The sequence below is a fragment of the Anopheles merus genome, chromosome 2R (assembly GCF_017562075.2).
Source record: "Anopheles merus strain MAF chromosome 2R, AmerM5.1, whole genome shotgun sequence".
NCBI lineage: Eukaryota > Metazoa > Arthropoda > Insecta > Diptera > Culicidae > Anopheles > Anopheles merus.
Window position 1 is genome coordinate 53,583,719 of NC_054082.1, and position 23,837 is coordinate 53,607,555.

At 41.9% G+C, this 23,837-nt stretch overlaps 1 protein-coding gene across 5 annotated transcripts in view; it reads right to left on the reverse strand.

The window, feature by feature from the left end:
- LOC121588746 overlaps window positions 1-23,837 on the reverse strand; it is a 145,228-nt gene that overhangs the window by 41,557 nt on the left and 79,834 nt on the right. For all 5 annotated transcript variants that reach the window (XM_041907050.1, XM_041907047.1, XM_041907049.1 and 2 more), the window contains one exon: window positions 4,335-4,468. In XM_041907050.1, the coding sequence (XP_041762984.1) occupies window positions 4,335-4,468 (134 nt within the window). The remainder of the gene's footprint in view (window positions 1-4,334; window positions 4,469-23,837) is intronic.

The window sequence follows — 23,837 nt, forward strand, 5'->3', positions numbered from 1 at the left end:
GTCACGGAGCGGAATCTGTGGCAACAGCCGTGTCCGTGATCGGACTGTGCGGGATAAAGCCGACTCGTAGATAGCATGGTCGCGAAGTCTGTGGGAGCATTTGCTAATCAACTCGGTAGTGTACCTTGGCTATCCCTAATCGTTACGCAGCAACGACTGACGATTGAACAACAGCGCACTGTGCAGTATTTGCAGGGATTCCAGCATCGAAATTCTCGCAGGAACAATTACCCACATTCCCAGCATCACAATCGATGCTCTGGACATGCGATAGCAACACAATGGGAAGTGGGATTTTATCAACGCCAAAACTGAAGGCATTCACCGTTGTTTTGTTGGAAACATGAACAACATGTGAAAGGATGCAGCTCAAGTCTCTTCCACACTCCGGTATACCCGAAATGTATAGTGTGAAATTGCGATGAACGGAATGTTTAATTGGGATGGTTAATTTGAGTTTGTACACCGAACAACAATTTAAATGTTCGTTTGAAAACCCCAATCATTGCGTTGATTTAGTTTGAAACAGGGATTAAAAAATTTGCAATTAAATTATAAAAGCAATAATCAAGTAGCGATTCACAATTCTTGGTTATGTATGATTGTAAATTGCAGGCATGAGATATCTTTCATTTCCCGTCTGAAATTATGTTTATTCTCAATATGTCTTTTTAAATGATTTGCTCATGTAGAGCAGTGAAAACTAATTCTAAACCAGTTAGCTATTAAATTTGATTTAAAATACCTGTAAAGCATTTGGCGAAAGATACGAAAAGCCTATCCAGTGCATGTGAAAATTTGTTTCAGGTTTGTTTCAATAAACCTGATATCAGATGGGAGCTGACTAATACATCAGAAGCCACCGATTGATCTCCATGTTATTCTGTCATGCATTATGCACCTTTATGCAATTCCGTGGCTAATACCGATTTCGTTGATGGGTTGCACAGTACCGGATTATTTCAGTTGAGTGGTATTGCAAATCAATCTGGGCGTCAATTGGATCTGGTCTTCGCAAACCTTGCCGCAACCAATATTTTGTGCGACTCAATCACACCTCTGCACTCTGTGAATGGTACTTCGGCTCTAGAGAACTCCCTCTCATACGTAACACACTATAGTATTCCACTTCTCAGTGAGGACTTTTATCATCCTTCATTGGATATGATGATTTATTATCCCGTACAACTATCCCACACCACCAACAGTCACACTCGCAGTACAGTCAATAGAAATTTCTTCAAAACGAATGTGGATCGTATGAATGCTCTTATTGTGTCGTTTGACCGCAATTTTGAGTGCTCCAACTTTGCCACTATCGACGAAGCCACCGATTTCTTTAGCGTTTTTATGCGCTCAGCGATTAATTCCTGCGTTCCTGTTGCTCAACGAAAGTCTGGCCCCGATTGGTCTAATGCATCTATAAGACGGTTAAAAAAAATAAAATCAAAAGCCTACGCGGATTACAGTAGAACGAGATCATCGCTGCATAGGAGATTTTTTTTCGATGCACTGAACAATTATCGTCGACAAAATCGTGTGCTCTACCGCTCCATCATTCGCCGTACTGAAAAGCAGCTGTTTTCTAAGCCGACACGGTTCTGGAGCTTCTGGAACAAACGGCGCAATATAAGAAGTATCCCTCCGTCAATGAGCTACAATGGCGAAACTAGTATCGATACATCCGATATTTGCAACATTTTCGCCAATCGTTTCGCTGATGCATTCACCCTTCCTGTTCACAATCCTAACACACTAGATGAGGCCACTTGCAATACTCCATCGGATGCTATTGACTTTATTTTACCCACAATTGACGAAGCATTAGTTGCGCGCACACTCAGCGATATAAAACCATCTACATCATCTGGACCTGACAATATTCCCGCATACATTTTGAAGCACTGCCGTCAATCACTCGCACCCATTCTTGCCAAAATATTTAATGATTCCCTTATGCGTGGCACGTACCCTGGGTCCTAGAAACACGCGCGAATGGTTCCTATCCATAAAAAAGGCAGTCGACTTCATGCTTGCAATTATCGTGGCATTGTTTCCCTATGCGCTTGTGCAAAGGTGTTTGAGCTCATTCTATACAATCCGCTACTCACAGCAGCTCAAAACTATATGAGCCCTAGTCAGCATGGATTTCTCCCAAGGAGATCTTCCACCACTAATCTTGCTGAATTTGTTGGTTTCTGCTTCGACCACATGGATCGTGGTACTCAAGTTGATGCAGTATATATCGACTTCAGGGCTGCGTTCGATAGTATCTCTCATGATATTCTACTCTCGAAGCTAAAAAAAACTCGGTTTTCTGAACTGGCACTTCGCCTGGCTGCGTTCATACTTAACTGGTCGTTCGTACTACATAAGCATAGGATCTCATCGCTCTCACTCCTTCTCTCTTCCTCATCTATATAAATGATCTATCTTTTGTTTTACCGCCAGGCCAATACCTAATGTACGCCGACGACGTAAAAATATTCGCTCCAGTTAGAAATGACAGTGACTGTGTATGCCTTCAAATGATCCTCGAGAATCTCGACAGCTGGTGCAGCAGAAACGCCCTCCAAGTGTGTGCTGATAAATGTCAGTGTATAACAATCAGCAGAGCCCGTCACCCTATCACGTTTACATACACTATGCTCAACACGGCTTTGGCTCGCACGACATGTATCCGTGATCTGGGGGTGCTACTCGATCAGAAGATGTCATTTCGCCCTCACATTGATAGCGTTGTTGCGAACGGAAATCAGCTACTTGGTCTAATTACGCGGACCTGTAGCGAGTTTACCGATCCCATGTGCGTCAAGTCGATCTTCTGTGCCATCGTAAGGTCGTGCCTGGAGTACTGCTGTCCGATCTGGTGCCCGCTTGGCGTTGGTGACATCAATCGCCTCGAAGCCATTCAACGGAGACTCACCAGGTACGCGGTTCGACTCCTTCCATGGCAATCCCACCACGCTCGGCCCTCCTACCATCAGCGGTGTCTGCTTCTCGGACTTGAACCACTCTGCTATCGACGTAAAAACGCCCAATGCCTTCATATTCCATATTCATTTCATATTCCGGCTCCTTAACGGAGAGATCGATTCCCCGGCATTACTAGCCAGCATCAATTTGTTCGCTCCCTGTCAGATTCTTAGATCCAATTTCCATCTCCGTGTACCGCGTACCCGCAACAACCATAGCCAGGGAACAACCATAGCCAGGGAACAACCATAGCCATGCACCCCATTATACGTATGTCCCTCGAGTTCAATGAAGTGTTAGATTTGTTCGATTTTAGTATGTCTACATATACGTTCAAGGAGAAATTGCGTCTACGTCACATTTAATGTTAGCTAATAACTAGAGGTCTATTTATATGCTCCTTAATTTAATTATAAGGTTGCCGATTAGACACGATGGTCCGTCGGTTGTGTATGAAATGAAATAAATAAATAAGTAAATAAATAAATAAATAAATAAATAAATAAATAAATAAATAAATAAATAAATAAATAAATAAATAAATGTGCAATTTTTCTCCCTAACTACTTTAAAATTAAATAAAAAACATCTAACAAACAAAATGTTGCTCATTGAGTCATGCCACTTTCTAAGAGCGCATGACATTCTTCATACAAGTCATAGAATTATTCAGGGGATTAAATGATGCCATTCTCGGGATGATGGAAGGACGAGGAAAGTATCGTAGAAATAACAATATCAAGAATATTCAACTGTTTCGGAGATTAAGTCCGATGCAATTCTAATTATTTGAAATGCTTCATTCATCTATGCATACTATCAAGAAGTTCTGTACAGCATGCACTTGTCTATTAAAATGTCATACCCCTTTTAGCTTCAATCTTGAATCACAAATCACAACCGTACATTTAACATGAAATACTTGCACCATTCCTAAATCATTTCTCAGCTTTGGTTTTTGTATCGTATTCAGTTGTTTTTATGTGAACTAAATTTCATGAGGTCCGTCCGTCATCACTCACCAGCAGGCACGCTTTAATTAAATACAGCAATGTTTTGCATTTTCCGTAACGGAAGAGGATTGTTTTTAGGGGTTCGGATTGCTAGGGAACTGGACATTTCAGCGAGTAGATGCTGCTGTCTCAAAAAACTGAGACAGCTTCTAAAATGTCCCAAATTTACCCTGTACACTCAGCCACCAGTTCTGGAAAATCGAATAAACTCTGGAAAATGGGGTTTAGAGTCCAACCTTATCTCGAAACTGTAGCATATTTGAATGAAAATTAATCTACCGCTGTATACTGGTTGAGGTGGCAAAGTAACGCGAATTTTGCGAATAACAATTTCAGAATACTTACCACCATGTTGTTCAGCGTTAGTGTTAGCTCAGCTTTCGGTCTCGATGGTTGTGAGGTGCAGTTTGCTCTCAGCACGTCACCTGGCTCATAGCGGGTATGTTCCGTCCACAGGGTGGGCCCACTGTCTGGTAGTTCTGCAATAGGAAAATGCACATTTTAAAGACATCAGATGGCATTATTACAGAGAACGGTCAATCAAACATTTTCTTTACTTTTGGTAACTGTTGCGCGATACGATAGGCTTAATAGCCAGGGAAGATGACACAATACGCTTAAGCAACTTTGTCCTGGCAGGAGCAAACCCTCTGTTCCAAGAAGGCAGCTCAACTTGACTTCAAACTATTCAAAAGTTTCAAAGGCGAAAGCCAATAAAATTGAGAATGTCATATTCATTTGCTCACTCGCACAGTCGCAACAGTTTGTGATTCGCACATTGAAGTTTATGGGCCAAGAAGTGGCAAAAGTTTTGGATTTGACCCCATCCCAGACAAGAGCGCGTTGATGAGATCAACCAAAGTTTCTACATAATTATGAATAATTGAGCGAGTTTTGCTCGTAAAATCATCCCGCACGCAGAGCATTCGCACGCTGCGTAACTCGTAACACTCGTCCGGACCGAAGAGTCGTTGATCATGGCACGGGAAGCCAATGATCGGGTCTGTGATGTGCTGGAAAATCTAATTTTACTATTATGGAAAAGTATGCAGTCTGTCAAAAAGACAAACCACAAAAGTGTGAGTTCTTGAGAACACAATAATATTCAACAAAATAACTCGTGAATACGAACTGTCTCTAACATTTGTATTATTTTTATCGAGTAGAAACAAAACCGATGCACTTAATCCTAGCTGAGGTTAGCTCCCCGATTTTGCACAGACTATGATTCAAGTTACAAGAGTAACATTGCGATGATGTAAAACATGGGAACCTCAACAACGTTCATAAAAGATGTATGCCAAAGTTCGAGCGCCGAATTAAACCCTATAATGTTGCACGTCACTCCACTATTCAACAGCCTCTCGAAACGAGTGGTAGTGATATAGTATCGCCAGACCGAAATTGCCCCTTTACGCTACCGGGCATTCCCCACCGTACACCGCAAAGAGCAGCTCGGTTCAAGTGGGTTGCTCTTCAACTCGACCATCGTTACACAGTTTGACACCATTGAACCGGACGTGGCTGCATGATGGAGAAAACCCAGTGTAGTAAAAAGCGGTAGAAATGATGAACGGAAAAATATAAAATGGTGCAAAATTTCTCCAAACGACAAACTGGTCGCTCTAGACCAAGACGGAAACGATGACACCGACAAATGTTGGTTGCCGGCGAATGTCGGAGCAGTGAAACTGTGCCGACCAGGTCCTTTTAAATAATGGTTCCTCTAATTGATCTTTAAATGAAATCATGTGACTAATGTTGTGCGGTTTCCCACTTAGAGCGTTTGGCTGGGTTTACCATTTGAACCCGTGTGCTGGCGGGAAGTTTGCGCTAACTGAAGGTTAGTAGGTTAGAGCATTGGGTGATGGAGAAAACTAAGCGATCAATAAATCGATGATAACAACATTTAGGCGGGCAAGTTGACACCGTAGTACTCGTTTTAACTGAAAATACCAGACGATTGCTTGCTGTTCATGAAAGGGATGCGTGGCCGCACAATGAAAATTACATTAGTTCGACGTGAGAAAATCCATATGCATTAAACCTAAGAATAATAGTTGTTATAGCGAGATATACTAAGTATCATAATTCAAAAGTCGCACAAGTCCATTCACAAGTATCATAGCATAAGGATTGTTCATTCAAGACACGTAGAAGATATTTTCTGTACATGCGATAATTGAGTTAACTAAACAATCAACAAATGTCTCAGCATTTTACACTCATTGACGAAACATGGGTGACGTGGAAATATTACAAAACATGCCCGAATGGGCGCTTTAATTGATTTCCTAAATGTACATCCCCTTTACCAACTGAACGCCAGGAGGTAACTTTGTATAGGAAAGCGAACTTTTACCGAGTCATATATCACACAGCTTCAACTCGCATGCCACACGATACTATGCACACACACCGACGTATACACGATCATTAATGAGCACAGACCGATCCCTCTCTTTCTCATGTACGATAAAGGCAAATTTCCGGCAGCTCTTCAAATCGCTCTCCGCTGTCCGTAAAACATTCCCCAAAACCCAAACCAAGTCGATTGCTTTCTCCTTTACGTGGAATGAATGGAATGGGTTGTGGAGATAAATGGAGCCCGCTAATATTGCTTCGAAACCGGATCCACACCCGGGCCAAATGCTGCTACAGTAGGTGGAAGGTATTCGCAGCATCAACCCTAGCCAGGATCTGTTGTTGGCTTGTTGTTGAAGATGGATGGATATCTCATATTCCATTAAATCATGATCTAATTCTAATAGAAGGCTCATCAATCTTGGCCTGTAGTAGCGCTCTTCCGGAAGACATGTGAGGATGGATAAAAAATATACATGCGTGAGAAGCGTTTAGAAAGAGCAAAGTTCAGCTTTGTGAAGCTGTTGTGTGGTGACATTAACGATTAATTAATGAACTTTGTTGCATAAGGTAATCTGAACTTGAACATCCAGTCTGAAGTGTGTTCAATTCAAATATTAAAAATTATTCAAATTTTAATTGGAAACATTAAACATACGTATTAGTTTATTCCATAGTTTGATAAATATTTTGTAGAGGTTTAATAATTTGCAAGTGTATTATTAAGTGTTTAGCACTTAATGTTTAACACTCGACTGTTTGCGTTTTTAAGTGGAGTTGGTATTTTATAATTTATTTCCGCCTCAAATTAATCCATCCAATCTCCAATTAAAACAGTCGAAAGCCATATTACTACCATTGGGGTCCTTCACGATTCTAGTCACCATTTTTGTATGGAGTTTGACAGTTACAGGATGAAATCTTGTAAACACTCCATACAAAACCACGCATAAAACTAGCCTGCAATTTTCAGTCTAGATTATTCTAGCCTCAAAGCTAGAATTAGATTCAAGTACCTGCTCGAAAAAATGGCAAAATAAGGTGATTTTTACATTTATCTCAAGGTTCTTTAAAGAGATCAGGTGGTGGAGTATAGAATCAAAGTGTATGTAGTCCAGATGGTCTCATGGCATGTTTTTATAACCAAATTTGAACGTCACTTTTTGACAGAATAGGTGTAAACTGTTGCTCAAACAGGCTTTCTGATAACTTGACGTATATACACAACACTCTAAAAATCTTCATTCAGATGCAGAAGGGATAAAAATCAGACTTCTAAATTCATACACCTTGGGATAAGCCCACCTGTATATTATACCCACTTAGATAGCTGCTCGAAAACTGCTATACAATGCAAACAGCTGACAGGCTAAAATTTCAGCCTACGAACTTAAAACGGAAAGGGCTCCATTATTAGTCCAAATATGCCTTTTAGATGTACTAGACCGATTGTCAGGTTGTTACAGTGATCAAATTGGTTAAGATCAGAGCAACTGAATCAAGGTAAATCAACTAGATCAGTACTGAAATTTTCAAAGTCTGCGGTTTAATAACGACAGTTTTTCATTTCATTGGTTGATTCATTACCATATAAAATACTTTTAGCTTAGTAAAACCACCAAATGCGTTTTTCAAACTTCTGTAGAGAATGAAATTTTTCGTACACCAAGCACTGGCGAGTATTTGAATATAGTTTTAATAATTTTTCACTAACGGAAACAACGATGATGGACAAGCTTAAAATATGCAAAATATCTAAGTCTGATTACATAAATACTATAGATACCATTGAAATAATGTACAAACTGGCATATAAAACGACAGAAGCAAATAAATCTCTAACAAATTTAGGATGATGTATTTGGTATTCGTAAAAAAGATATTCATACAAAATATGATATAATTTTGAGGCCTTTAAGAAAACCAGGGGCCCCATTTCGATCCCCCCGCTTAGGGCCCCAAGATGGAGAAATCCCTCTGAGTATTTGCATGATTTTTGGATTTCTTCAAAGTTTCTCAAAGATGTATTACAACTCAAGTGGTTAAACAAAGGAATAAACGGAAGAAGGAAGACCTACTGGTTTGATATCATAAATTCGGATTGTAGATATGTGATTATCGATTGTTTTTAGGAAAAAAATGATATGAATAATGAGTTAAGTAAAGTGCTTGATTAAATACAATCATGGCTAAAACATATAAATGACTGGTTTGATAAAATTATAAAACAGTGAAAAAAAATTGCTAGTCATGTGTCACAGTATATTAATGACTTTAATATAAACACAAATTTTAGTCTAGACAAAAGTATTCTGGATTAAACATGATGAAGGTCCACACTTTTCTTAACGTAACTTTTTGAACAATGTCATTTAAAGCGAGACATCAAGTACTGAATCAAAATATTACAATTCAAAGTCAACTCTACATAACAGCACTGTTTTTAAAAGTCACCCAAGCAACGATCTAGCCTATTGCCAAATAATCGGTCTGAACGAAGCGAAGAAAATGTTGAACTCACACAACACTCAGGGGACCCCGACAAAATACGCCCAGAATGTGGCATCGATTTCGAAGAGTCTTTTGAAATCGGAAAAGTGCCATTGACACTTAATAAGACTCGGTGTCGCCTGGCCATCCTATCCGCTGCATCACAGCATCGAAGCGCCTTAAAAACGAACGGAATGTGCCACAGTAAATAAAACTCTGAGACTGTTCTTCCTTCCACCCGCAGGGAGCAAACGGAAAATCACGCTCTAATAAGAGAGTGGATTTTTCGATTTTTATTGTTCCGCCCGTTCGATCTCCCCTTGCATATCCCCACCGGTTGAAGAATTTTCCGCCATTGCCTCAGCGCTGTTGCCAGCTGCTGTTTCATTGCTTTGCTAGTGAATGGACGTCGTCCCCCTCGCTATCACGGTTTTATTTGTAACAGCATCCGGAATCCCAAACAACCGCATTATTCCTGCTCTGAACGATGGCTTGCCTGCACGCCCCCAAGGAGCACATCATCTGGACCCTCCTTAGGGATTACTGTGCTGTGGGCCCCCAATACGCTTGTCATCTGCAGGCGACCACGAAGACGCGTCTGCGACACTGGAATCCCATCAAATTCCTTTGCACTGCGCTGAAGCGAAACAAATAAACAGACACTCAAGCCACTCGGGATCGGGAGGGGATAGTGGTAAGGAGACCCTGATTGCCTGATGTGGTGGCCAGCAGTTTTGTACTGTTCGCTCAAATATTTTCATCGGCGGTATCGATCGATCGATCGCACACACCAATACTTCAGAGTGTTGTTGATCGGTCGAGCATTGCAAAATAGAAAATAGAGCAACAAGGTATCATGTTGAACTTTCCTTTTTGGACCAAGTCTGTTAGTTATATTATCTATTCTATTTTCATAAAATATTCCATCAATCGTTTTTTCCCCGAATAGGGGTCTAGATGCAGTGTAGCATAAACATTTGCTTTTTAAATTTCGATTTTCCAATTATTATCGAAACAACTAATGGGACCATTATTTATTGTAAATTCAAATGCAGAAAACTCCGCCGAAAAATGTTCAATTTTGAACCAGTATTTGGATATCACGCCATAGCACCAAATAAGATAAACACCTATTTCGATGGAAACACATCAAAGCTACGGTGCGGAATCCGCGCTCCCCGAATCGGGTCTATCATTGATAGCAAGCCCATTACATTATTGAGAGGAGACAAATGGAGATTACGTTGCTATTTCCGAGATTGATTTATTGGTTCATTGTAGACCACGCGCGTTCGTTCTTTGAACGCTTTGTTCGTTCACTTCTTGGAGACGCTAAATGTATCATACGCCAACTCAAATGTGAACCAAGGTTAATGAAGCTGGATATTGAACGTTGTCGAAGCGTGACCAGCAAAGAGGATTACACGACACCCAACAGCACGATGCTGTCACAAGAACAGATAAATAAATTTTTTTAAAGTTGATCGGTATGCAATCGGTACGAACATAGGATCGGTAAAATGGTTGCTTTGGCTCTGGTACAGCATTTTTAATAATTTTTCATAAAAATAGCCAACCAAGAAAATATTAACGTTTATTTAACGTGTTTGGTTCTTTAAGAGAAACTTTTTTAGATGCTCAATATTTGTTGTATGTATCTCATGTACACTAGATACAAATTTAAAGCATAACATTAGTTCAAACGAAATACAATATTGTTTGATAATTTTTTGGCCATGTCCTTTGTGTACACTAAATTGATGAACATTAACAAACATACATGTTTGTTCTAGTCAAATTTATCCACACCGCTAAAACACCATGATGATGTCGTCATACTCAATGCAAAATGTTCACTATTGTAAATTCATTAGTAGAATCGAGCATTCTATTTCGCATATACACACAAATTTGTATATACACACAAATCCTAAAACAGTACAGTTGGATTACAGCTTAAAGTTGAAAAGCGGCGTACTTATCAAATCACGAGTAAATACGTGTTTCGCAAAATTATAAACTGATGTTTACGAAGAATTTTGTTTCTTGGTTGAATCCAAGCGAGAAAAAATTACAATCTTTCGCATTAATTTTACTGCAAATGGTTCACTAAAATAATTGAAGAGGAACAAAGGCTCTTCCGGTGAATTTCAATATTCATTCAAATTTCTACGATAAATATTGCTCAATGCTGGGGAGAAAAAATCTTTTGGAACAGAACAGAACAATACATAGGTTATTATTGCTTTAATCAAATATTAAATGAACTGAATATCTTTGATATCATACTGTGTAACATTTCACAAAAAACTTACCATTGAACAATAGTCACTTTGATCACAGGAATTTTTAGCCTCTTCCGTTGTACAGACAACTACTTGTTTAAACCATTTCCCCTTCTTACTGATTGCAATTCAGCGCAATAGCGCCGCTTCATTGGATAAAAATTTAAATACACATTTGAGTGATCAAAATAATTACAATTTCTCCATCCATGTAAGAGGATTACACTCGGCAATACTTTCACGCTGCCTTTGACTTCCTTTTCAATAGTAGGTCGCTTTGTGCGTAGTCAAGCCAAACGGCAAGTATTCACAACAAATTGATAACATAAAATTTGATGCTTCCTAACGCACGGGCAAGCAGGCGGACAAACGACGCTACCTGAAAATACGTTCCACAGCGACAACAACAACCGCGGCAACAAAAAATGGCATTAACAATGCCGACAATGTTGCAGCAGTAGCGGCAGCAGCAGCAGCAGGAAACGGCTGGAGACGCACGAATCGCATTGATGTTGAATAATAAATGAAATTCCGCCACCACGTAACATGCAGCGAAAAATGCCGAGCGTTCACATCAAACCACTTACAATAAGCAATAATATCTGTAATATATTTTACTTCCACCAACCACCAGCATGCCAATACGGGACCACCTATGCTGACGCAACGTTTACATTCCTGCCCGTCAACATGCAGGGGAAGTACAGGTTCGCGTACCGGACAAGTACGGTTTCGGCGAAAAAAAAAAGGAAATGCTGTTCCTTCGGGAGCAAAAGTTACCGGTGGGGGCGCGAGGTCGATGCTTCAACCGCTACGTAAACGGGCCGGTTTTTATCGTTACGGCCGCCTTATGGAGATTTGTTGGGTTTTTTTCTCTCCTCTTCTTCAAGGAAGCCCTCAACCAAACGACGCTTTTCCGCTCGGTGGCAAACGCTTCGCGTGCGTCGAAACGATGGCAGCAGCTCTCGTTTGGTACGGGCACAAATGGAAGGCAGCGGTTCGGCGATAGCCCACAATGATTTCGGCGGCAACTCATCAACATTCATATGCTTGGGAATACAATTTTCAGCACAACAATGTTACACATGCGGGTCGAATGAAGGAACAAACTATAGAAAGTATTCCTTCATAGCATACCTTCGTTTGGAGACGGGATCGAGCGGACAGGGGAAAAAAGATACTCTTTGGAAGAGATTTTGTCCGTGGCGTTGTACTGGTGACAAACGTTTGTCTCTTTTTTTTTGGCAAACATTTTTCAACAGAAGTGTAAGATGATTGAAAATTTATATTTGAAAAGCACATCCAAACACGATCTGGCGATGTGACATCAGGTGGCAATGTTACCTCCTTTCTATCTCGTGCTATTTGCAGAAGCAAGTACACAAGGATTTCATTCTTTGTAGCATCAAAGCACGGGTGTAAAATCATTTAAAATTATTTTGACGAAAAATAGATGATAAACTGATAATGGTTTATTTATAATGAAAACATTATCATACATTTTTTTAAGATAGTAACATGCATACAGGTTTTGAATGATTTATATCTATTTAAATACTGTGAGATAGAAATCAAGAGGGAATAAACGTAAAACAAACTGAATAGATAAAAAATAACATTGACAATGCACATTTAATAAATTTTATCAGGTTATCTTTATCTCAGTCTCTGCTGCATCAATAATTCAAGAACTGATCAGGAAGATCAGTTTGATTTTTTTTGTATGGAACACGAACAATGTTTCAAAACCTTTGTGACCATTAACGATTACAAAAATCAAAATCTGGAGGCGTCCTTAAGTGCAACATTGAAAGCTGAATGAAGGCAGCAAACAGTCATTCGTAAACTTCATCTGCTCTGCTGAAATAAGCAATGATTGTCTGGCTATGTGCACAAACTTCAACAAATGTCACGATCGAGGCTCACGCGTACTTAAGAAGGGCTCCAAAAGAAGTTCACCAGCATCACCCAATCATCTTGGTGTACGATGCAGCGCAAACGCTAACAAACTAATGTGTGAAAATTAGAGACGTGTTTCAACGCTAATGAACCTTGTGCAATCTTCACCATCGCCGTCTGGAACTTTTCCAATCAGCTTCAATCAACTGTCGTACATACCGGAGCGCTTTTAGCGTAAGATGCCAATGGCGCATTGCCTACTTCAATCTTGGGACACATTTTTGGATAAAGCTAGAGGCGACGTTTGATAACCTTAAACTGACGACTGCATCGTTCATGCACGCGAGACGAACGCACAATTGCAATGTACAATGGGGCTTTTAATGCAACGAAACAATCTCTGAAAATATGCATTGTTAATGCTTAAGTTTAATTCATGAATAGATATATTTAAAGAATTAAATACAGTGCCTAAAGAAGAAGAAAAAACAATTGATCTTCCCGAGCCTCAACCAGATACACTTCTACCCAACTCACATTACACCGACATTATCTTAATTTTAGCAATTCTTCCACATACGGTACGGTTGCATGAGCTACTGAAATATGATCACCTAATCAAAGTCCTACAATGTCTGCTGCGAGGAAAATGTTTTATTTTTCGACTCACGTTCGGCATAGCTTAAACGAGAACGTTCCGTGACATACCGAGCAGCATGATGCCGTCACTCACCTTCGAACAATGGGGTCCTCCCGCGCCGTTTTCCTCCCGAGGCAAAGATGATGGTGACGATGATGTGTCGCACTAAGAAGCAGATGTCAAAATAACAAAAGCACTTCTTCAACGTCAACATTCGAGTCAACACACAACCACCCACACACGCGTAGGAACAATCGTCCTTGAGTTACATGGCATCTTTCCCAAAACTCATGTCAGCAGCGGCCAGGCCTGATACTGAAGAGGAATAATATGCAAGATGAACGAGTCGAAACCAGGCACAGGCACCAAGCCAGTCTCAGCATGCGACGATCCTTTTGTTCCCGAGCCTTCGGTTGCTTCCCCTTCCCTCTTGATCCATCCCGAGAGGACACAACCCGCGGTTACACGCGAATGCGATAAGCGACCAAATCTCGTGCTCGCGCGATTCCATGCCGAGGTTGCTGACGTTATGTCGCGTACGTGTAAATTATGTTTGCTTTGATTCACACCCGTACATCCGACCAAAACGGAACGCGCGCGCCAACGTTTACGAGAGTATGTGTGTGAATGTGTATGTGGGTGTGTATGAATGGAGATGAATATTCTCACAGCCAGCCATTGTTTTTCTATGTTCCGTACGACACCCATTCTTCCCAGGCGATGATTATTTCCATCGTCAAATCCATTGTTACCGCGGCCAAAGCTATTACACGTTAAGAGGTCTCGCGTTTGACTTCCCCGTGTCGCCAGTCCGCTGCCCGCACCATTCCAAGTCGGAGGAAAACAGTGAAGCATATTCACATGACCTACCACTACTACCAGTGACACGCGCGCTCACACGTTATCTGGAACCTCGCGGGAAAAGAAGCACCGGGAGTCATCGGATAAAGGATGGCATGACAGTTGGAACCGTTGGTGAAAATGGTGAAATTGAGCAAACGCTCCCACAAAGCCACCAACCATGGAAGGAAGGGGATGTTGGAATACCGAAAGAAAGGGCGCGGGTGAGGCGATCAAATCCATTGTTTGTGGCGAAAACTTTCTCAAACGGTTTCGATTGTTGATAGCGACTGGTTGAATGGATTCGGCGAAAAGTTTCCTTCCCCTTGCGCCGGGACGCCACGTGGAGTGGATTGTGAAATAGTCCTCGAGGGGTATCCGCTACTTTCGATGTTCTGTTTTTTTTGTGAGTCCTCCTCACTTCCTCCTCGCCAGAGTGAGTGAGTGAGTGAGTGAGTATGTCATCAATGCTTGTGATGACATTAATTGTTAACTGGGGGCGCTTAAGAAGATATTGCCATGGTACCGGGCACAATGCCTGAGGGTGACATGGACCGCAAATCGGAACAAACAGTGCAATAGTTTTCCGTCCGCTGTTGACATGCGCGTATCATATTTCTTTAACTTCTCCAATAGAGGAATACGCATCTGTGTTAGGAGGAGTCTGTGTACCGTACTGTAATCATAAATAATTATTTGAAAATCGTCCATGTTTGCTCCAAAAACTACAATAATTGTGAATACACTTCTATCACTTTCGATGTCACCGATCAATTTCTTGTATTTACTAGTATACTCTAAAGAGCGAAATTGGTTTCTAACGATCGTCCTGAAATTTCCTGCAGGAACACCCTGCTAATTCTTCTTCTTCTAACTACGCTTTAGATAGTGATATTTTGCCAACGATTAATTAAATTGGCGTGTGTTCAAACGGAAACAAATTATCGAGGCAATTTTCCGCACAAACTTGTTGATTGCATTCGCGTCAAGTGCCATTGTGTGTCGTACGTCGTGATTCTCGACAGGCACAATTTAATCGGTACAGCCCGGAGGAAAGGAAGGCTCGAGTCGTGTCAAAGATTCTAACAACAGCACGTTCGCTGGAGCACCTTTCTGAACGGAAAAACATAACTAACAAAAACTACCCTAATCCATGCGGGACGGGATGGGGATGGTAGATTGACGATGGGTACAGGTATGCTCGTAGCCTTTCACTCTAGCAAGACGAATTAATGCCTCGGGAAGCTGAGGCAGTGCGAAAAGTTTCCACAGGTTTCCACACTCCCCTAAGATGTGCACGGATCAAGCAGGGCTAATTTCCATATTAAATAAATTTTCACCGAGCCGCCGGTTGTTCTCTAGTGACGTCGTTCGTCGAAGACACACGCCAAAAGGTGGCGCAGCGCATTACCTCGGACGGCATAACTCTTTAACACCTGTATGCTTCTTGGCGTTTGCATGTCAGCTTGAGAGAACGGACGGATAACATCAAGAACACAACCGAGCTGAAGGGCCCCGGGCGGGAGATGAAGCAGCCAGCACCAACCGCCCGAGTAACGCTGGGCAAAGATTTTCACCTTCCTCAAGAGATTAATTCAAGCGTGCAAAATGTTTTCCTTCCCTCTACCTCGTAGCCCTTTGCATGTGCCGCCACCCGTCAAACCTGTCGGACGATCCGACCTGTCAAACATTAGCATAAGCTTTATCAAACCACTAGAGCGGGCATTCCCAGCGGCGACGACGACGTTGAGCTGTTAGTGTGCATACAATCATTCGCCTGCGTGCCCCTTCCGCAAGTGTTTACGCTTGCTGAGCTTATCCTAGAGCAAGCGTATGCCGCATAGTGGGCCCAAAGGAACTCACGGGCAATTCACGGGCAAACTGCTTAGTCTGGAAATGCCATAAATCGTCTGAGAATTTATGGGTTCAACTGCTTGAAAAGATTTTCCCTTGTTAATCCTCCTGCAGCGCTGCCAGGGTTTCATTGAGCAAATCATGAACGAGAAAGGCGAAAAATTGATAGCTTTAAAAGATTATTCAAAGTGAAGGAGTAACGAAACCAGACGCACATACAAGTCAACAAGCAAAACCTATTCAGCCTTGATAGTTCTTATAGAATAAGCAGTTAAGCATATCCCGTGCTTGTACGAAAGTAAACTGCTCAAGAAAATGGCTCCATTAGCCGTACGGTCACTTACTCCGAGGTCGCATGAATTAGCCTGCACAAGGCAGAAAGCAAAACCATTCGCTAAACGGATCGAAATAACCTAACTAACGTTGCAGCCCCAACGGTGGACCAGCAACGTGGTGGGTAAGCACTACGATAATGATGACTACGAAAGTGGAAGCGTTATTAGTTTGCCGTCTGGCGGAATCAGTGTCTTCCGGTGATGGTTGTCTGTGATTTCAGTGTTGCCGCGTGCGAAAGCCAAGAAAGTGCCCGAAGTGTGTGGACACAATCCAGCAAGATAAGCATTCTTGAACACCTGCCGTAGAACACCAGCCAGTACTCCAAATGAAGCCCATCCTCAAACACACAGTGTAGCGCTAATAAACACATCACAAACTCGCTCCTGACCTCCAATTTCCGGCTCCGATCGGTGTCTTCCAGTTCGCACCCTCAACAACTAACCTGACATGGTGATTAACTTCAAGCTACGGTGTAGCCAGCAAACGTAAGATCCATACAGATCCATGCCGTAGCCATAGCACAAACCTTTAGACAGGTTCAGAAGGTAAGCAAGTCGGTCAGCTACGGGTAACAACATTTGACGTCTGTGATGGTGTCCTTCCCCAATTTTGCTGAAAGCCGCTGTCCCAGCAGCAATTTCGACCAGCAAGTTCAACACAAAGCAAAATAATGGGGTATTTTGTGTGTTAGTATCGTCGTATGCAGCACACTCAATCTGATTGAAATCGATATAAGCAACATGTTCGGGATGACTTTAATTAGATATCGAATAGCATTAGCGGCGGCAGGATGTGGGTGTTCATCTGCACGCAAACGCCATGCAGTGGCTTCGTCGTCACAATGTAACACCGTTTCGAGCTGGTGGGGCTGTGTTGGCAACTTCCGGACAGTGTCGTCCTTGTGCACAGTGGTACATTATGTCTATCTTCAACTGAAGGAGCAGTAATGTAACTTCAATTCAATTGGTTCATCACCGTACTGGTATTATTGTGGCAGAATTTCCGCCAGCTTCGATACGCAAACCCATTTGTAGATAAGCTCTTTGACGTGGAAGTTCTTACAAGCCTGTGCAAAACATCCATTTGGTTTAGCTAAAGCATTCCAGTAGTTTGCTGAAGTCAAACAATATTCAATCCAATTTGAAAAAGTTGCAGACAAGAGTTTCTACAAATTTGTATTCAAATACATGATATTTCTATGTTGTCCCAATCTGAACTGTATTCTGAAAATCAGACTTTATATTGTAGTATATTAAATTCGATGAAATGAACGTTTTATTTAAATGTTTTATCAAGCTCCTGATTCGCTTGAAAGACTCATTCACTTCAATTTCTGATTGAATCTTTGGGATAGTATTTTATGTAACAATACTATTCAATTCTGAAAATTTGTCACAACAACCAACAAACAGTACACCTACTTTCCTCATTGTAGTAAAGAGCAGTTATGGAAGGCAACAGAGCACATACACAAACTGCTCATCGTTCAGAGGAAAGCTAAAGTGAGTGTGACTTCAATCCGTACACGTTGCACACTGATGAAAACTTTCGTGTGAATTCATAAATTTTCAACCCATTGCTCGTCGAACCTGCGCAAGGATGTCAGCTGCAGAAAGAGTACCGTTTGTCACGAAAAAGGTTACCCAACAACCTGCCTTTGTGTTGATTTGTTTTGTACTTCCACGTAAGTTTTTATGTTATTTTTGTGTTGTTGTTTTTTTCAGAACATAGCCGTTTCCAGAACCAGATCAGTTCAGAACAAGGCAAGCTAAGGCAACAAAATTACAACTCCTGTACTGAAAGGTAGCCTGTGTGACTGCACAAACTGGAAGAGGGGAGAGAAATCGAGAGAGTGGCATGGAATAAAAAAAAAAGAAACATAACCAAAGTACAGAAGCAACCGACCGAAACGGATCCATAGCACCGAGGTTCAACGCTAAAAAGCTTCAAAATTGAACTTGAGACGTGATCCGCATTTTATCTGTTCCACAAAACCTGCAGGACAACACGCTTCAGGCGATTGCATGATGCAGGGCAATCAGGAGGCCTTCGTTAGTAGGAGGGAACGGCATAAAAACCCGAGCATAACGAGAGCTAGTGTACATTGCATACTCTTTGTCCTTTACCCGTCAATCTTGCAACGTACAATGTCACTGGATCGTCAATGTCCTGAAAATTGTCCTTCCAAAAATTCAGCACAATGGAAATCGGAAGGCAATGGGGGGGGGGGGGGGGGGGGGCAAAATATGCCAAAACAGACCACCAGGCAGTAAGGGCAAGGACCTAACACACTCACTTTCGATCGTATTGCCAGCAGGGAGCAGAAGTGGCAAGAGATTATCGGGAAAAAGGACTACGCACCCCACGTGCCGGGGAACTTTTGAGAACGTCCCTAACTAGTACTAACTGGCTGGGCTTGTGCTTTCATCTTTCCATCTTTATCAATTTAAGTATGGTATAGATTTTTCACATCCAGCGCCGAATGCACGAGAGGAATAGAGCATCCAAACAGCTGTACAAAAAATATCTTCCTAAAAAATGGGTGAACTTGCCTTCAGCTAAACTAACAAGCTTTTATGGACAAATGTTTTCACCGATAAGTAGAGCACATGTGCGAGCTGTCACGGCGTTCTACCGACCAACGTTGTATCGACCGTCGTGAAAGGCGCCGAGATGCGCCATACTAACATCTCACACCAACGTCTCACCGTCAGTAGTTTAAATGAAGCGAACATTTCCTCACGAACACAGTAACAAAGGTGCGCGCAAAACCTGAGGAAAATTGTGTACCAAAAGCTCTCAGTTCGTACATATTCTTAGCTGCCAACCAGAGTAGTACGTGGCAGAGTGTGATGTTTGCAAAAAAAAGGATACAGCAAAAAGAAACACGTCGCATTCAATGACACCGGTACAAGTGAGAAACAACATAAACTTAAAGCACAGACACACTCTTCCGACATGAACGGGCTGTGTGTGTGTGTTTTTTGTGTTGTTTCTTCCTTCTTGGACGCCTTTACCTTGCACTTCGCCATTCGACTTCCGGCGATCCGTTGCAGTGGGACGCACGAAACGTGTTATTTCGTCGCTCGTGCCTCGTTAGGATGCAGGTGAGAAGAAAAAGCTTGCACGGAAAAGATGAAAAATCCGCTTCATAATAGTACCATTCACACCATGGCACCGGTGAATGCTGCCGGAGGTGAGCGCAAATGGAAAATGAATGGCGCACAATGTGGACGATCATAAAAGCCAGCAGCCGGCCGGGCTCGTCTTCAGAAAGCATATGCTTTGAACGAGTTTTTAGTGCAGTGATTGTAAGGAGGATTTTCTCTTTAATGTCTTTGGGTTGCGCAGAAGGATAAGTAAGGCTTGCAAGCGCCGTAAGTGTAGCGCATTCATTGGAGGTTTTGGTCGGATGAGGTCTTATAAACTTTGTACGAAAATTTGATGGTTAGCTGATGATCCTATAGGACTAGCTCCGTTTCTTTAAGATGATGTGGTTCGTTTCATCGTAGCAACTAATTATGAGATTATTCTGTTGTGGAAATGGTTCATTTTTGTACACAATTATTGACCTTAAGTAAAGCAAAATCAAATCAAGCATTTCCATTCAACGTGACTTTTGAGGCAAACTTTGGCTCTTGTACACTATTAGTTATGCAAAACAAAACATAAAAAGGGAGTTTAATTATCAGAAAATCTTATCATGTCAGAGTAACATGCATTTGGAAGCAATTTAGATGCTTCTTCTCAACCCATTACAAGCATGGATCAATAACAATTTGTCAGGATTCTATAACGAGCAAGATTATGCAAGCATTTTGTTGTGCAATGTCCAAAGCAGCGTTAAAATTCTGTGAAATAAACCCGATAGCAACTGCTAACAGAGAGGTTGGTGGCGAGGGAGAAAACGTTACATGTAAATATCCTTCTAAGCACTGATACGTTTGCGTGTGGATGGCATCCTTTAGAGCTGAAATAATGACCAGGTATGAGACCACACATTTGTTCGTGCATGACAGACGATAAGAGCAAACAAATGCTCGATTTCATAACACTCAACACTGTTCCGGTGTTTACGTTCAACTCTCCGCTGGATTCCAGGATTTGGGGAAAGAGAGAAACTAACAAACATACGCATACACACGTATCCGTAACCACCCAACCCTCTACAGCCAATGAGGCGCAGCTGGGGAAAACTACGTCCTTCCTACCCAATACAAGGATCATTTCCACAATGGGTAGGTTCATCGTCGAGCAAACAACGTATGAGTGCTATGGATCGATTTTATTTTCTGCTACGGTTGGGCAATGGTGAATCGTCATCGATTCGCACCCACTGACCGACCGTTCTGCTGGAAAAGGGAAAGAAATTGACTGTTCGGAAAAGACAACACAACAAAACAATTACCACCGCACAGTTTCTTGCGTGCTTTTGGGCGGTAGCTCGGACCATAAAACGATAAACACAATAGACACAACCCACAAAAAACTGTAATACACCCGTACCAGTGTGTATGGCGTTGTTTGCAATGATTGTTCGCCTTTTTGCAAAGCACCAATGCCTGAGGCTTCAAGTCACAGCAGAGGATTGGAAAGCTCATGCTGGGCGGAAAGTGTCACATGCGGCATTGCGTTGCCGACTTCATACCCACATGGAGCAAAAATGCTGCTTTCGGCTTCTCAGACCGGTCGGCCAATGGGTGTCCTTATTGTTATTTCCTTAAACCCCGACGTCAAAGGCAACGCAGTGAAGCGTGCTTTTGTTGGGTGGTGGGATGGACTTTTTTCTTCTGCTTAGTTAATTCGGAACAGCATAAATCGATCTGAACCGTCCGTCGACCGAAACAAAAACGGCAAGGAAGCATTACCAGGATGTGGATGTACAAGAAGCTGTTCTGTACCAGTAGGGCTCGATTCGATTGCAAAACGACATCCAATGATGACGAACCAACATTGGTACTGGCAAACATTCCCACACATACAGCAACACACACGTGCTACCAATCTTGTCGATTGGGTCCTGATCGACCGAACCGAAACAAAACGCCCCGACAATGATTCGCACCGTGCGGAACAAACTCTCGCAGCAGTACCGTTGAGCCTTTGATTGTTTTGCCGGTCGTTTGTAGCGTCCTTTGGTGCCTCTCCGCACGTGTCTTGCCCACGCACGCACAACGACCGAACGATCGACATCAAAGCGAACGGGCAACAGTTAGCAGCCCTGTTCCACCTCGTGCTACGACCACGACGGAACTATTTCAAACTGAAATACGCTATTCCGGCGTATCCATCGCGCGCCAGACTGGGAAACTGCTTGGAACATGGGCTCGAACAATAGGACTCACACTCTCCAAACTACTGCCCATGTCCGCTGCTCGCCAATACTCGAGTTACTATTGTACGATTCAACACCACATCGAGGAGGTGGGGGGGCTTGAGGTAAACACCAGCTTGCACGGTAGTGCGGCTGGTCCAATGTCTCTCTTTCCCATTTTCCTAGGTTCCTTTGCCAATCGGCCAGTACAGATCCTTTGACGAAGAGTCATTGGATCGGTGAGCAACCGTACAAGGATGGGTTATCAGTTTCTCCTATTGCTCGGCATGGTTTGGGACACTGCCACGGAACTGCCGCTATTTACTTCGGTCACCGGCACCGGGACCACTACCCCATGTCAGCGCTGACAGATGGTTTATGTTCATTTTCTATCAACACTCACCCACTCTTGCCTGCCTGGCCCGCGGTGACTTACCCCACTCGCGCTCGAGTGGCTCGGCTATTTGATCTTTCAATAGCGATGGAATTGAAATCAACACGATTCAATCGCATACCATCAACCACATCCCACCCTCCCATAGACACATACACACACACACATTCTGTTTCAGGCTGCTTCGTACCACAATAATGTTCGCCATCTGTTTACAGAAGAGTGCCCCGAGTGAAAGTAAATAAAAATGAAACGGTTTCGTCTCTGGGAATAGTTAGCAGAATCGCACACTGCTAGGCAGGCATGGCCGGGTAGTAAAGGTACAGGAATGGGGTTAAAGGATCTGTCATTTATATTATTGGTAATTGAAATTTCAATTAAATACACTATAATCAATACAAAATTTTTTTGTACGAGTTTCATATTTAATTGAATGATTCTAAAATCAAATTAAAACTGAATGAACTTTATGTCAAATTGTGTTCTATTTAGCTAGTATATCTAGTAATAAAAATATATAAAAACATTTTTAATCACGTAACAACATCTTGCCTTACTTAGCTATGTCTAGATTTAAATCCCTTATCTCTTCAACAAACCTCTAAATCCTTCGTATTTGGCACTTCAACCATGTTCAAGTCATCAAGTCCTTTCTAAGTCATTTTCTTGCTTTACTATTTACTGTGATCACTTTTATATTTTCGCCATAAAGCTTGTTGAGTTTCAAAATTGAGCAGAATATTATAATTTTTTAATCAAACCAAATAGGCTCTGAAAAATCCTGGGAACAATCAACCGAGAAAATATTTACGACACCGAAAAGCTGAGAAAACGTGATTTTTTGTGGGGTTAGTTGAAAGAACTTTCTTTTTGTCACTGTAAAATCTAATTTCAAAGTTACAACTTTTGGGGCAAAAGAGCCACCTCTATTTGGGGCAAGTGTGCCACCCTCTTTCATAGGCGCGAGCTGTCAAAAATGTAAACGTTGTTGTAGTGTGCAGCGATATGGTGCGCAATTACGAGCGGATTCCACCCCGAAAAAACAGACCAGCAATAAACCATATTGCGATACAGTTTGTGATGAAAAAGGGCTCAAGACATGTAGGAATACATACACTAGTGCCACAAACGTAACTATGTCCAATAATCTAAGAAATAATCCGTCTTGCCCCATACGAGTGGCACTCTTGCCCCATAGCCCGAAACACAACGTCTTTTTGAACCCTTTTTAAAACGCTTGAAAAACAATTTTGATTGCACGTTTTTCAAGTGAAACTCATTTATAAGTGAGGAAATAGATGTAAAATGGTTATGAGATTTATGAGATCGGCTTTTGAAAAACACGTTTTAGTGAATTATAACATGAAATGCTTAAGGTGGCACACTTGCCCCAAATTCCGCTAGTTGTTTAAGCAAAAATAAATCATCCTCA